This window comes from Periplaneta americana, chromosome 7, assembly GCF_040183065.1.
Source record: "Periplaneta americana isolate PAMFEO1 chromosome 7, P.americana_PAMFEO1_priV1, whole genome shotgun sequence".
Lineage (NCBI taxonomy): Eukaryota > Metazoa > Arthropoda > Insecta > Blattodea > Blattidae > Periplaneta > Periplaneta americana.
The window spans coordinates 67544315-67562282 of NC_091123.1; the positions used below are offsets into that span (position 1 = coordinate 67544315).

A 17968-nucleotide genomic window follows, 5' to 3' on the forward strand; every position below is an offset into this window, starting at 1 on the left:
AACTTCTGATCCACTACTTAGCGTGTTCAATACAAGACCATAGAGAAAATTACCAAAGTGAAAGCATTATTCACTAAATTTACGAAAATCTTTTGTGGTACAGATTAACCGTTCAGCTCATCTCCTTCATTACCACGGATAATAGAGGTTTTACTGTACTATTCCTGAGTTTTCTTCCATTTGTCCTGTGAAAAGTTGTCAAGTAAAATAAAGACTACTGAAAATATGTGCCTACTGAAATGTCAAATCTATATGTCAATATTACTGTCCACTAAACGTAATAGAAAAATAATGCTAGAGACTAGCACAATATGAAGAAAATGTTTCCAAAATATGAAATAAATATTTCACTGTTAAAATATCTTTGTTCCTAAACCATTTGGAACAGGTTTACACAATTATTTACAAAATAAATCTTTAGATATTAAGTGATAGTTTTATCTATATTTAATATGCTACCAAAAAAAAAAATACAAAAAATCTGCATAATTACCGAGTTTTTCAGCATCATCAAATCCTTACCCGAATACAAGGACTGGGTAACTCAATTTTTTACACTGAAGAGAGTGAGAAAAAAAGTCTTTACACTGGCTCTACTCAACACTTGTTACATACAACACAAATAACTTTTCTACATTTTCTGGCAAAAGATTACATCTCCTGTCAGTTAATATTTGTTTTGTACAATAGAAAGACCATGTAGTTGGAAAAAGAGGAGAAATTAAATAGATAGCAAAGCTGATGGTTGAAACCTGTTTAAAACATTAATTTACACGTATAAAAGTAGGTGGCAACACTAAAAACACTCTCACTGGATTTTAAAGAATGAGCAGAGGTGTAAATGCAATCACTCATTTTATTTTGGCTTCTCGAATTCACTGAAGCTAGAAGTTAAACGACTCTAAAAGAGAATTTGGAGATTTTTCTTGCCCTTGGGGATTCCGGAATGTTGGTGGAATGTCTGGCTTGGGTTTTTCAAGTGTTCTCTGGATAACATCTCTATTATCTCATAATATCTAGAAAGCCATTTAAGTAAGTACTACTTACTTAGATGGCTTTTATAGAACCCGAAGGTTCATTTTCACACTCACACAAGGGCGTCATCAGTCCCTATCCTGAGCATGATTAATCCAATCCCTAGCATCATATCTCATCTCCCTCAAATCCATTTTAATATTATTCTCCCATATACGTCTCAGCCTCCCCAAAGGTTAACAAAAAATCAGTTCCATTAAGTGACTTATGTTGGAGTTTCGTAACAAGCTCTTTTTACAGTGATGGGTTGCTAGCCCTTCGCCCAACCCCCAAGCTGGAGGACCACCCCTTATTGGCTGTCTGCGATTGCTTATTCAATATAGTCGCAGCTACTCTTCATATCTGGAGGCTGTTTCCTCTATCAGCAACCTGTTAGGGGAACGAACATGCAAAATACGAATATATATATATATATATATATATATATATATATATATATATATATATATATATATTAAGAATTTTGTTAAATATGAACATTTTGTGAGAATATTAAAAAAAATATGACAATTACTTTGGCGTTAATTACGTTATACACATCGTGAATCTTGAAAAATAACTGGTTTTCAACCTGCTAGGAGGAATAGTTTAGAATATGAAAATTCATATTTTGCCTGTCTCTAATCATTATTACATTCATCCATGCAATTAAGTTTTAGCAAAATCAAATATTTATTACAAGTCCTTAAATTTTATAATGTGGAGAAAAAACAATGGATTAGACATGTGAATTCCGATTTTAGGTCACAAAAGTCACAAAAACATTCACAATAGAAATTCTACCTACCTATATGTATATTTAAAACAACTGTAGTGGAGGATTTAGTATATTATATTTCCAAATTCGGTACACAGAAAAAAAATTACTGAAGGTTGTGGTTAGAAGTGGTAGCTTTGGTGGCGGTGGCAGTGATGGCGGCAGCAGCATCAGCAGCAGTAGCAGTAGTAATAGTAGTAGTAGCAGCATAGTAGTAACAGTAGTAGTAATCATTATCCTTCACTATTCTAGACAAACTGGTCAATATCGGCATACAAAATGAAATCATCAAATGTTTTAAATGTCTTTTTAATTTTTTTTTACACTGAGTCAGTAATTAAAAATGTGTAGAGAGATTCTTTTCCCATCCATTCTTAGTATAGCCTATATTATGCTGTATCCAGATTTGTTTGTAATTTCTTACCTTCCTAAAATAGACTTAATTTCTAATTCTTAGTAATAATAATAATGATGATGATGATACTAATAATAATAATAATAATAATAATAATAATAATAATAATAATAATAATAATAACTAGTGGCTTGTGCAGCAAATGCTGCAAACTAAGTTCATTATAAGTTCAAATAAAAATTTTTCAGATTTATTTTCAATGAAAAATACCAGACATTTTGAAAGTTATTTGTTTCTATAATAATGAAACATACTCCCTCTCAATGGTTTTTATGCCAAATACTTTTTCTTGAACCAAATGTATCCTATGTATCTTGAGTTTCAACGCGAAAACGCAAGTAACAATGTCAGAGCGATCAATGGGTTTTTCATGTGGGAGTAAAGCAATGCTATTTCAGGTCATTGTGGATTGTAAAAGTCAAGTTTGCTATGCTTTCGAACAATAGACATAGCATTTTGGTATAGCTGCTGCATGTAGAGCTTGAAATGTAGAGGGTAAAATCATTTTATCCTGCTAAGATATCTTGCTGAAATGATCGCGAGACTACAAAATTTTGTAGGCCTCTTGTTTTATCAGTAATACCTTCTTTCCTTGGGAACTGTAATTTTTGCGCTCTCTCGAGCCAATATTGAAGAGAATGATGGATAGAAGTATCTACACCAGCCCCACTTGATTAATAACTATAAAAATATTTGATTTTTAATAACAATATTATTATCTTACGTAAGTTTTGTAGTTTTATATATATATAATAGCTGCCACTCAGTAAATTACAGAAATGAAGATCTAATTTAACACATTCTCTATATCGTACTTATATATTCCCAAAATGTTTCACGTTTATATCATCAGTATAGCATTAGTATGTATAATTAATGAAAAATAGTCACATCATGGCATTAACTGTAATGCAATTTCATTTCTAATGGTAATAATGTCATCAAACCATCTCAAGTTTTGTAGATTTCAATATCCAATACACAGCTATACTCAGAAAATTACACACCACAGAATCAGACATGTAAATTACTTTTATCAAGTCTTGAAGTTTTTAATAACCAATTGAATTTGAACTCTAAATATGTCAGCAATCCTGCAGGTCATGGCATTCGTGTAATAGCTATTGTTTATTGTAGTGTGTGTTTTGTTTTATTCTGAAATCACGGCCGTGCTGAAATGCAATTAGTTCTCAAAACTGAAGAAAGATGGATTTTGGAAAACAGGAAAATAATGTAGGAAAATTGATATTTCACTGAAAACTACTATTTTTCTGAAAAACTTTGGGTTCCAAGCTTCAAAATGATGGGTCATTTATTAAAATCCATTCAGCCGTTTTCCCGCAATTTCCATTACCAGTTCAAATTATATATATAGATACTACTACTACTACTACTACTACTACTACCACTACCACTACCACTACCACTTCTGCTTACAGTAATAAACCTTCTATCGTTATATTTATTTACTACAATATTGTCAAAGACTCACTATTAAAGGAATTGAGAATTTGTATGATTTCTTAAATAATCCGTCAAGTAACACAGAATTTTATCACCCATTTCACCAAACAGAACATAAGAACTTGAATCATGGCAACACATCCCATCTTACCATAATGTTACTTATCTGCACTAGCGTCTTCAATTTTTAACTGAACTAGTGCTTAGTTACCATGCTTGCCACAAGAGCTCAAACCTGACTGAAAACTGCACAAATCCTTACCATAACTTCATTTGGAAGAGTTTGTAAGTCTATAGCACACAAAATAATCTTACCCCTAAATGAGATGGTTTCAGTAAAAATTTACCAACTGTTTCACACACAAATCAAAATTAGATTCTGCTTTTCATCAATCTTTACTTATCCTATCTTTGGGGTAAAGAATACTGCACTTACAGTTCAGAAATGAAATTCAGTAATGGAAATAAAAAAAAGTCATAAATGACAGCAAAAGTCTAAGACATCGAGAATCAACCACTTAATCATCTTAGCACCATCTATTTCTAAAAATATTGAAATTATATCAATAAAAAGTGAACATGAACTATGTTTCCTCATAATTAAATATTTTTGTGCACTTTTTTCAACAGTCGGTCAGTTTGTTAACAGCAGTATTGAAAAAGTCTGTATCCAAATCTACTAACCAACACTACATCCTCTAATGCAGTGTTTCTCAAACTATGGTCCGCGGACCACCTGTGGTCCTCGAAGTCTGCCCTTGTGGTCCTTAAAAAAAACGTTAGAAAAAATAAAATTCAAACGAATTGCGTATCATGCTATAGCTGAAAATCTCAGAGTTTAGAAATGACACATGGCAATCGCCTTTCACTTTTTCCTCGCAGTACTGACATTTTATGAATTTTATTACCCCACTCTACTCTCAGTAACAAAAGAGAGATTTAAAGCACTATGAACATAGTGTTTCTCGCCATCTTTTCCCTGCACATCTAAGTGCCATGCTTGTTACCCAGCCAGGGACCATCCGAATTCATAACAGAGGATCAAAGTACCAAACCTTTTCATGTAGTTATAACTTTCTTAATAATTTTGCCAATACCCAGTCTGCACATTGAAATGGTCACGGACTGTGCGTCACACACCAATAATACAACTCATGTCACAATATAACATTTCTTTTCCAAGTAAATATGACGAATTTTTATGGGTTCGTGATCCATTTCATTGCGATATTAAAATAACAAACTTTCATTTAGTGAAACAGAGAACAGTTAACTTAATTGAAGTCTCGAGTGACACCGGACTTAAAATGAAATTCCAAGCGGAAGGTATGGTTAATTTCTAGACCTCATTATAAGTGAAAAGAGAATATAGTGAACTGTACAATGGTGCTTTAGAGATTATAATTCAGTTCGCTTCTACGTATCTGTGTGAGAAAGGGTTTTCATCACTAACTCTAATAAAAACAAAGTACCGAAATCGACTCGATGTATGTGACAATCTCCGACTTAAGCTTACCAGCATACATTCAAATACAGAACTGTGCAAGAATCAGCAGGCTCATCCATCTCATTAATCTAAGTTAAAGATTATCCAAACTCTAATAGCCTTCAATTATTAAAAAAACGAAAATGAATTTTCTTCTATTAACATTAACTTAATTAGTTAACACTAATATAAAATCAATTGAATTAAATCAATTTTAATTAATTATATTTCAAAACATAAGTATACTGGTATTAAAATATGCTACAAAAATGATAAATTTGCTTTTGAAGGGAACTAGAGCAAGGTGGTCAGCGGAACTGTTCTGACTTAAAAAAAGTTTGAGAAACGCTGCTCTAATGAACTTAACAGTGCATAATATTACTGTGAGGCACTGAATAAATGAAAGCCAACATCTGATGCAAACATGCAGGGCTCCTAACAAAAAGCATTACACTATTCCACAGACTGTGCGATCCATTCATAAGTGACTGCATTGTAATAATTGGAAGATTCTGCCACAACCTTTAGTCAAACTTGGCACTTTCAACTAATCATTTGTGAGTTCCACTCATAATAAAATGTCACATTAATTGACACATATATGCACATTACTTCCTCAAATCACGAAAGAAAATTAATACATTAAAAATGTCAATAGTCCAGTATTACCGTACTTGAAGTTCACAGTTTTATATAAAAAAAAAACAACGAAAATTTTAAGGTATGAATTTTACAGATACAAATATCCTCTAACATAAAGTTGAAATATACAGTATAAATCAATATATCGTGATCTTTTAACTTATACATAACGTCAAATTCTATACAATTTTCCAGTTACTGAAATATAATAGATACTTTTAATACATAATAGAAATAAAATTATACATGTATCATGATGTTCTATTAGGAATAACCATAATCACAATAGTCATATCTAATATAACTTAAGTGATCTGTTTAGTGTCGAATGTTAGAATTAAAATAAATATAATTAACGAATTATAATTACACTCGTCGGCAAAAAAAGTGGATCACCTAATATTTTAAAGAATTATAATAATTTTATAGCTTCTACTTTATTTTTCTACATTCTGACAAAGGCATATTATAAAATGAAGTAAACATATACCCTGTGCACTTCATTCCCATCATGAAAATGCTTTTTGTTTGCAATTTATTTTGAAGTTCTAAAGTATTGTAATTTATGCAAAATTTCAAGTAATGCATTTCATGAAGTTATTGAGGCAATGACTTGCATTAGCACTTGAGTATGCCACTGAAACTGCCACTGTGCGCGTATCTTGCCCTAATATTGTGAGTTATCATTCCTAGTGTCTTCTGATTAAGGTTCTGGCTGATATGTACATCTGTTATCAGCCAGTACACCTCATTTGACAATATGTATCAGAGGAAGAACAATAATATTGTTTGTATGCATCTGAAATCTGACTAATGTAATTTGTAGCTAGTCAGAGATGTATGCAATGGAAGGGGAAAGGAACTCCTGGCCTAGTTACCTCATAAGTGGTGCCTTCTTGATATCACATGTGAGGTCCAAACCTGTCTTCGGACAGTTGACTAAACAACCACCTCTAGTGGCGATGATGTTTTCCATCATGCCATGCTGACCACCAGGTCTTGCAATGTTTCCTGATGGATGAGATTCCACTTCTACAATGCTACCTGCATTTCGTTCAGGACATCGAAGTTGCAATGTCGGACACTTTGGATGAGCATATCTCACAGGTTTTCAACAGAATTTAAATCTGGGCTGCGTGCTGGTCAGTCCTGATGTTGCGAAGGTAGTCAGTCATGCAGCGAGCAGCATAGGGTTGGGCAGTGTCGTGCATAAGGATGAAATTTTCACTGAGGAAGGGTATTACATTGTCTGCATGTATCAGTGTGCATTCAGAGTGTCATCATCGACGAAAACAAGCTCTGTTTGGGCTCCAAAACTGATATCTCCCCATATCATGACACAGCCATCTCCAAACAGCATTCGTCTGGAGAAGTTGCAAGCTGAATATCGCTCCCCATACTTTCTCCATACTCTATCTCTGTCATCAGGTGAGGGGAAGCAAAACAGCGACTCATTCGTGAACAGCACTGTTGACACTAGTCCACAGTCCAATTCTGGTGTTGATGCCCAAACTATAATCTTGCTGCCTAGTGCTGGGGGTGAGCTATGGAGAAACTGCAGGTCTTCTTGAGGTCGAACTGGCTTCCCAGAGTCTTGGTCTAACATTCCTCTTCCTCACTGTTTCGAGACGATTTCTGGCTTGGACTGTGGTCGTGTGGAAATATCGTAAGATATGAAGAACCTGAAACCTGTTATCTCTGGTGAATGTGGACCTATCATGGCATGATTCCAATGTCTGTAGTAGGTACCCAGCTCACAGAATCACCATAGAGCATGTTGGATGCTTCCAAAAGACACAGTGATGGCATTAGTCACAAAACAAATGATTCATACACCCTCAACTAATGCAAGAGCTTTTGCCATGTCTTCTTGAATAAGAGAATAAGAGATATGACAGAAAATGTGCTACACATTGATAAATAATTCATCAATAGCAGCCACTGCACAATTGTAAAACTTGAAAGGTTTCATCATTGGTCTGTCTTGTAAAAGCATAATGCACATAGTCTGATGCGTAAGGGTAGCAAGGCATTTTATGACATCTTAACATCGTATTCAACTCCAAAAATGTTGAATACTTCTTTCTCTAGCCATAAAACTTATTAAATTTAATAATATTCTGTCTAAATTGGTGGTTTATTGACAATGATTCAGTTTTTATGATATGACCCACTTTTTTGCCAGTCAGTGTATTTTCCTTGATTCTTCATTTCAGACTACATTCTTTTAAAGCACTTATTTATCGCTAATGATCCATAAAGTTATTTCAATAAATGACTTATAAATTTCACTCTGTTCATATTAAACTATAAAGGTATTTTACCTTAATTGAATAGTTTCGAAGTGATGTTCATCATCTTCTGAATTCTAATGGATGTCCCCACATTATCTTCCGGTTTCTTAGTGGGATATGTTTATGATTGATAATAGTGTGTCGAAAAGGGTGTGTTCTGAAATTCAGTTGAGTATTGAGGACGTGTTGTGTGTGTTTTTGTATATCTATAAATTTCATTTTGTTCTAGTGCAACGGTCATCAGCACACTGCACTTTCGGGCTAGTGTCTCTTACCTGCAAGTCTCTTACAGCACCAGCGTGCAACCGTGGCTGCTGGCGGTATGCTGTCTCCCTATCCCTTCTACACTATGGAGCATAATTCCTTGCACCGCATACACTCTACCCATTTCAGTGAGTGTGACGACCACTGTTCTAGTGTGTTGAGTTCCTGGCTTTTCTTGGTTCAGTGTGTAGGATTTGTATGTCTGTTTCTACACTGCCATAGTTGTGATGGAGTTTGTGATGTGTTCTGTGTAGGTTGAATTATTTTTGTGTGATTTAGTATGGTTGTGATGTGTTGTAGACATACAAAAACACATACAACACCCTCAATACTCAATTGAATTTCAGAACAAACATCTTTTTCAACACAACATTACTAATCATAAACATACCACACAAGAGACCGGAAGATAGTGTGGAACCCTACTAGAATTCAGAAGATGATGAACACCACGTCGAAAGTAGTTAGTTAAGGTAAAGTATCAGCATTGAAACAGTCACTATATAAAATTTACTTTGTCATACGTTAAAAGAGTTAAAATTGTTAAAAAAGTGTTTACCTTCGACAGACAGCCTGTTTCGACGCTATGTGTCATCTTCTTCAGTGTCTCTTGAACCACTGGTGATTTTGACTCTGCAATGTGCAGTTGTCGATGGTGGGGGTGGGGGTGTGTTGCTCCTATGGTGGGGGTTGGCTGTTTGTATGTTATGATGTATTATGACGTCAAATAATGTGTGCGTATCGAACTGTAGTTGTGTGTTAAGTATATATTGTGGGTGTGCTATTGTATTTTTATATATTTCGTACTGTTCTAGGATGTTTAACTGTGAACTTTTTGGTGTGATGTGTAAAATTTCCATATCTGTTTCTATATTATTGTAGTCATGATTATTGTTGATAATGTGATCTGCATAATTTGATGTGATGTAAGGTTTGGTTATAGCTTTAATATGTTCATTATATCTTGTGTGAAAGGATCTTCCTGTCTGTCCTATGTAAAAATGTGGGCAACTATTGCATTTTAATTTGTAAACTCCAGTTGAATTATATATATTTGAATGTTTAGTGTGGTTATTTAAGTATTTCTGTGTTGTATTATTTGTTTTGTATGCAATTTTGTACTTTAGTTTTCTGAATGAAGTTGCAATTTTGTGGGTATTGGTATTGTGATATGTTAATGTTACATATTTATTCTCGCGTGTTGTTTGTGTTGGTTTGTTAACTACAAAAATGCACCAGCATACAAATTAGCGAAATATATAGACAACATTATAAGAAATAGTATACAATTTGAAAACACAACAACAATAATCAACACCATAGACCTAGTTAACAAAATAAAACACAAACACATTCCACACAATACAACATTAGCATCATTTGACATCGTAAATCTATATACAAACATACCAGTAACAGAAACACTAGAAATACTTCGGAAAATGCTTATCAAAAATAACATACCACAGACTCACATTAACGAAATTATACACATCACAGAAATTATTACTAAACAAAATTATTTCACACATAACAATAAATATTATACACAAACTGAAGGATTACCAATGGGTTCACCTATATCAAGTATATTAGCTGAAATCTTTATTTACAACATAGAACAAACACACATACTAAACACCGACAACAACAAACACGCAGAGAAAATAATGTACTGGCATGGATAAGTAGATGACATAATAGTCCTATATAATGGAAACAAAAGACAAATAGAAAACCTACATCAACAACTCAACAAAATACATCCTAAATTAAAGTATACAATAGAAATGGAACATAACCAAGCTATAAACTTCTTAGACATCACCATAACCAAAACAAATAACAGACACGAATTCAAAATATACAGGAAACCCATCACAACCACAACACATATACACAATTCATCAAATCATCCCATACAATAAAAACATGCAGCTTTCCGTACAATGACACACAGATTAATTAATATACCAATGGACAATGACAACTACACTGAAGAATTAAACACAATAAAATATATAGCACAAGACAATGGATACAACCCTAACATAATAGACACACTAATAAAAAAGGCAAAACAAAAACAGAACAAACCAACACAAACAGCACGCGAGAATAAATACGTAACATTAACATATCACAATACCAATACCCACAAAATTGCAACTTCATTCAGAAAACTAAAGTACAAAATTGCATACAAAACAAATAATACAACACAGAAATACTTAAATAACCACACTAAACATTCAAATAAATATAATTCAACTGGAGTTTACAAATTAAAATGCAATAGTTGCCCACATTTTTACATAGGACAGACAGGAAGATCCTTTCACACAAGATATAATGAACATATTAAAGCTATAACCAAACCTTACATCACATCAAATTATGCAGATCACATTATCAACAATAATCATGACTACAATAATATAGAAACAGATATGGAAATTTTACACATCACACCAAAAAGTTCACAGTTAAACATCCTAGAACAGTACGAAATATATAAAAATACAATAGCACACCCACAATATATACTTAACACACAACTACAGTTCGATACGCACACATTATTTGACGTCATAATACATCATAACATACAAACAGCCAACCCCCACCATAGGAGCAACACACCCCCACCCCCACCATCGACAACTGCACATCGCAGAGTCAAAATCACCAGTGGTTCAAGAGACACTGAAGACGACGACACATAGCGTCGAAACGGGCCGTCTGTCAAAGGTATATACCTTTTTTAACAATTTTAACACTTTTCGTCGAAACGGGCCGTCTGTCGAAGGTATATACCTTTTTTAACAATTTTAACACTTTTAACGTATGACAAAGTAAATTTTATGTTTTTAACAAAGTGTTAACGAGAACTTTAATCAATGAGTTACTATATCGAATCTAGTATTTGAAGAAAGCCGTAGATCTGTATTAACTCATTGTCAGCCATTCAAACTATCAAACAGCAGTCAGCCAGCTCTTTAAAACTATGTGAAATTCATCAGTCATTAAAACTATTACCACAACTACAAAAACAAATTGCTTTGCAGTGGACACTTCCACATTGTAGATTGGAAGGAAATGAGAGGACAGATATCCTAGAAAAAAAAAAGACCCAAGAATAAAACATACAACTAGTCGTAAAATTTCCTTCTATTCAGCTAAGAGATTGATTAAAAACAGCAAAAAAAATTCATTTACAAGAATCCCTATAACTTGCCAGTGCAGGTAAATCATAGCAGAATATAGTCAATGACAGTGTCATAATTCCTGAATTCCCACACAGTGAAGCAGTAGCCCTCTCCTGTTGCATATAGGACATGATTGTTTGGCAGCCCATCTGCATAAAGTATTCATATTTATATCTCCACATTGCATACTATAAAGCAGGCGTCTCAAGGCCAACACATAAAAGTTGTTACAGAGAGCAAATGTAGATAGCGTAGTAAGTTTATACTATATCTAATAAAATAAAATTCAATTAAAGAATAATAATTAAATTACAATTAAACTTGTTGGTTAAGGTACGTATTCTTACGATACGTCAATATTAATATATTAATTACAGTAATAGTTAAATAATATGTTTCGTAATGTTTTCAATAATTAACAATAACCAAAACATCTTAGAAATTCACAATTATTTTAAATTAGAACTATCCAAATCTTAAATCTGGTCTCAAATTATTTTCTCAAGTCCTTCTGTACTTCATTATATTTGCTACACTGGTCTTGATTCAAAATAGGTAACAATTTTAGATTAATAAAGCGGTAACAGTTTACCCACTGAAACTTGGGACTCCCGCAATTTCACTTTGTCTAATAAAGCTTTTAATTCTTCATAAATTTGCGGTAATAAAGACATTCTTTCCTCGGAGATGGAGACAACATCGTAGTGGTAGATGTCTATTCAAACGTCGCAGTCAATGATGTCATCCGGAGATACATGAACTGCTCCCGCATCTTGTTCCATTCTTACATTAAAAAAGAGAGAGAGAGAGGAGGAGGAAGTGCTCCGAGGAGGCCCTATTGAGACGTCAGCTATAAAGCAACACGACAAGGTCCACCTTTCTTTCTACCCTAATATAAGAAAGATAGAAGGATCAACAATTTGAAAATGACAAAATATTACTAGGATGCTCAACAACAAATGGAGATCATCCAACTGCCGAAGATATAAAATATATTACTACTGCTACTATGTGAAATATGATCTCAGTTTAATATTAACATAATCAAGTTTAAAAGTTGTTTATTTAAATAACTTAACAGATCATTAGGTATAATTATTTCAATAAATGTGTTACGAAGTTGTTCAACTTGCGAATACACTGTTAATGCTTCACCAGAAGTAGAACACTACAATACAATATTCAATAAGAATGCCAAAATTTAAATTTCAGAACTTAACAAATAATTCATTTTATTAGTATGAAGCAAAGCTACTGCTAATATGTAAAAATATGCAATTTAATGGAAATTTTCTATGAATAATATGTAGAATAACCCAGCAAGTATTGTCTATGTTAGTATCTAAGGCAATCCTTTCCTTTAAGAAAATATTCCAACTTTCTGCACAGCATTTTATTAATAATTGAATGGCTAAACAGAAAGATGTTGCAAGAGACAATTTATTTCCTACTGCAATATTTTAATATAAACATGTTGCATGTACTCTGTATTATACTGTGTGAACTCTGTTGATTGAAAATTGAAATGCAACCTTAAATATAGTCTGTAAAATCTAGGAGGTTGTAAGAAAACGTTACAATGCTAAGCATAAATATTTCTTTTTCCGTTACTGTAAAATTTTAATTTGGTGCTTCCGACATTTTTCCATTTAGCTATTCAATTATAAATGCAAACTCTGCAATGATAATGAGGAAGAACGTTTAGTGGACATAATACTATAAGTACAGACCAGATATGAAAGGAAGTGAGTTCTTATTTTTAAGGACTGTTGTACCAATTCTATTTGTATGCCACTTGATATCATTATGGATTGGTACAGAGTTATTCTGATCGTCAATATTCCAATAGTCTGTGTGTTTTGAATAATACGTAGTAGTTCACTTTTACGTAATTTCCCTTCTTTCTTGGTATGAACTTGCCTAGCTCAAATTTTTTTTTCTTTAAATCGATATATTTAATAATAAGTTTTGAGCATTCATAAGAGTTATAGGAGCGAAGAATTCTGATATAGTATATGTGATGCGCTAGATAATCATATGCTGCATAAATTCTGATTTTGTAGTTTCTTCTTTCTGCTGTAGTGTGAAAGGTTCTAGAAAACTAAAGTAGACACTGGAGCTGTTTTAATAATAGATTATATAACATGATTGAAAATAAACATACAGAATGTCAATTCAACATTATATTCACAACAACTGTATAATTCTGCATGTGAAGAGCAGTCAATCATTCTGAAAATCACTATTCCAGAAAACTGAATAAAATGTAAGAGAAAGAATGTGTTAATTGTTTAGTGATGGAGTTACATAATTCTAAATTCTTTCTCTGTTAGAAAGTCAGCAACTTCAAAAAAATTAAACGGCAATAATTGTTAAAAATCATTAAATTTCTACTTATTACGAAACTTCAGAATTTGTTGCAAGAGAGTTACCCTTTGGACTGGGGGTGGTGGTGGCTGTGGCTGTCTGCTTGTCATAAACTGTGCCAGTCCTTCACGTTCTAACACATCATTGATGTGGATATCTTCTGGACCACTAGTATCTACCAGAGCTACTTCCACCTTATGTGCCTGAAAATAAACATGCACATTTACAGTTAATCTATTTACAGTGGAGAAAATCTAATGGTTTAATACTTTCTGCTTTAAGACTTCACCAAGGAAAATATATAACAAACTAAGGAAAGTCAAGTGCATCCACAATAATGCATTAACTTAAACAGGCAAAAGATATCAAGAAAGTATATAAAAGCATGGAGACAGATAAAAGGTTTTCCAGCTGTGAATAGCTCATACTTGCACCACCAATTTAGTACTGTTAATAACTTGCTGAAGCATATACAACAGTTACGATATGCAGTTTCAGTGTTTCACGACAACCTTCCTAGAGGAAGTGCAAAGAAAGCTTGCCCATTTGACTGATGCACAGAGAACGATATTCGGTCCTCGTGCCGTCATGCTTGTCACAGGGCTGCTATGAATGACGTAATACTGATTACAGGGCACATTTGAAAGCGCGGTCTTGAGCTGTTTGTATCGTGAAATGTATTGTGCAGAGCGGGTAGAAGCCAGCGTATGCGTTACATATTCTGCGTTTTATCCCTCATATCAGGATTTTTATATAGTTTAAAGTGTGTTTGTAAAATAAAAGAGTTCTGTATAACATTCTATGTACTTAACAATGCCCCCCGTTGGCTCTAAATTAGGAAGTGCTAATAAAACGTTACACAAACTAGGGAATTATTTATAACGTTTATAAATGTATGAAAAACGAAACAGGCACCGCTCATAACGTAAGGAGTATATACAGATTAAAATAAATCGACCATAGTACCACGCTAGTTATCGGAACATTTTAATAAAATCACATAGTATTAGTTATTAGTATTTTATTACAATGTCAAATATCAATTATTACACGATCACATATTTCTTATAACACCTTTGTAATTTCATTCAGTGATTTTATATGTAAAAGAATTCGTGCTTCTGTATTTTCAACAATGTTATGTTATTAGCTACTCTGCAACAAGGTTTAGGTTCCATTACATGCGCTGTGATAAATCTCACTCGAAACATCAAGCCAGCAGACGACTGAGAACTGTCGACAGTTTGCCAATCAAATCGAAGCGAGGTCGAGTGTACCCGAACATTTCCAGAAGTTCGTGCAGCTTTCCGTGGCAAGCTCTTCTTGCGTTTACTCTACCTAGGATAAAAATGTTTTCTTCTATTGTCAATATACATAGTACCTTCTTAATGGGAGGCTGTGCATCATGCGGGCCACAGGTCACAGAGTCCCACAAAGTGTCCATTTAATGTCAGCTCGAAAAAGCACCCAAATGAGTTACAGTAAATTTAAAAAAAACCTTAAGGATATAAAAAATTCGCGACATACACATTGTTTGTTACTAGATAAGAGGTCCGTAATTCGTGCAAGAGAGCAGCACAATGTTATTCCTTGACTAAAATCAATTCGAAAATACCGTAATCAATATTTTGGTTCTGGTTACCCAGTGACATCCCAACAAATCTCCATCATCATCTCATCTCATCACGGTGGAGCACAGATCAATGTCCTATGGTGCACCCTGGGCAATAATTCTGCTGGTAAATTGGTCTATACAACTGCCTTCACATGGGTGTATGATGATCAGTCAAATACCTGCCATTAGTTAAAAAAAAAAAAAAAAGCCAGAGACTTACTTTTCTTAAAAAGAGACTTTAACTTTGAGTGACATGACATCACTGTCTAATGAAACAGTTAACAAACTTGAGACTAATAACACTAGTGCAGAAGATAGGTAAGCTTGGCCAAGTGGAAGTATGTGTGCTTGAAGAATTGAAAGCGTAAGTTCGAAACTACGATATCCTCTTTTATACTATTCACTGTGTCCATGTAATATTTCCTATTAAAATTCAAAGTAAATATTGTACTGTATTTTGTCATCTACAGTTCCTGTATGTATTTGTTATTTAATAAAAAGTTATAAATTTTCTTATGTTCTGAATAAGATTGTAGTTTAATTGAATTGTTATGTGAAATTGAAAGGAAAAAGAAAATTGATGCACCATAAGGGCCTGAATATAATACAAGGTTTTTTACCTTAAAATATACCGGTACTTATAAAAATTATACTCGTCTTAAAATGCAGCCTAACATTTAAAATACTGTTAAGATACCCTTAAAAAAATTCAGGGTTGTCTTGTATGTGAGATCATCTTATATTCAGGTCAATAGAGTAACTGGGATTAAATATGTACAGTAATTGTAGCCTACAAAATATAGTACAATAAATCTATTTGAAATTTCAATAAAATACACTATAAGAATGCAGTAAATAGTATTAAAAAAGAGCATCCTGGCTTCAAACTCTCGAATTTCTACTTTCAATTTTTCAAGTGCACACAATTCTTCTAAATTAAGATTATTTACTTCTGCATTAGAAATTTCAAGTCACATTCCCTAGTGGTTAGATTGAGACACATTAACACATTGATTAAAAAGGAAATGTTAATATTCAGGAAAATTACATTAGATCAAAATGTTGACAAGAGTATTTTCGGCTTTTTTGAACAAGGAACAATGCCATGCTATTAGCTTCAGCAAATTACAAACGAAGTTGTAAAATTACCATAAAGAGCGTTTAAATATGTAAATTTGATGCAGCAGCATGTGATCTATATTTACATTATTCAACCGATGTTGTTCTTCCAATTTTCAACTACTTTATTTTTATACTATCACCAAAAAAATACTTAAACACTTTTTTGTGAACTTGTTTGATTATTAACATTAGAGGAGAAAAATTCGCTCCGGCGCCAGGGATCGAACCCGGTGCTGTGGATTGAATTCGGCGTAGCTCAGTGGTCAGAGCGCTTGGTATGTAGAACCAAGGACCCGGGTTCGATCCCCGGTGCCGGAGCGAATTTTTCTCCTCTAATATTAATTGTCAATATTACAGATATTATTCTGTAGGACAAATTAATAAATCCATAATATTGTTTTATTATGCTTACAATATGAACAAACAAATTTCATGATTTTTTCCTTACTGATTGTTTTCACTTCTGAGAGTTCTTTGTAAGTTGTTGTTACTGAAAACATAGTTCATTTTCAATGTATTTCACAAATTAGACAACCTCTTCCATAATTGTTCAAATGTGCAGTGATTTTTTGGATGACATACTCAGTCAATTATGAGTGTTCACCCCTCTTGCTCTAATTACAGCCTCCATTCTGCTTGATCAAATTCATTAAAGCATTTCATGCTGTCCACTATGAGATATCCTGTCATTGTTGCAGTAGTACGACTCTAAGATAAGCCAGTTTTCAAGGACACAATTTCGATGACGGATTCTCTTTCCAACATGTACTGTATGTGCTCAGTGACATTGAAATAGGGATTATGTGCAAGACAATTCATACAGCGAATACCAACTTCATCCAAAAACAAATACACACAACTTGCTCACTCAGGATCTACAGTAGATGCTCAGAAAAGGAGCCATTTTTAATGATGGCAAGCTCTTATTTGCCTCTGAATTTGACTCATCCCACACCATAACTAAACCTGCATTGTGGGCTATCTTGTCCAACATTGTGCATGGTGAAAATCATTTGCATGTCCTCCTTCAAACTCTCGCCCTCGTATCTGGCAATCTTAAGCAGAATCTTGATTCAAGAGTGAATAATAGATCATTCCAGTGCACCAATGTCCGTCCTGCTGTTGATCTGTAAATCCAAGTCATGCAACGTGATGTCTTGTCAATTGCGAACCTGTATTAGGTCTTCAGGCCTTCAAACGCCATTCATATAATCTTCGTCTTATTGTTCATTCACTTACACTGACTTCTGACACTTGGAGACAATTTTGCAATTCAACTACTGAGTTGTATTTCGATC

At 33.5% G+C, this 17968-nt stretch overlaps 1 protein-coding gene across 5 annotated transcripts in view; it reads right to left on the reverse strand.

The window, feature by feature from the left end:
* LOC138703179 (uncharacterized) overlaps positions 1–17968 on the reverse strand; it is a 141868-nt gene that overhangs the window by 81230 nt on the left and 42670 nt on the right. For 4 of the 5 annotated variants that reach the window (XM_069830854.1, XM_069830853.1, XM_069830852.1 and 1 more), the window contains one exon: positions 13999–14136. The exons of the other annotated variant lie outside the window; for it this stretch is intronic. In XM_069830854.1, coding sequence (XP_069686955.1) covers positions 13999–14136 — 138 coding nt within the window. The remainder of the gene's footprint in view (positions 1–13998; positions 14137–17968) is intronic. 5 annotated transcript variants of the gene reach the window in all.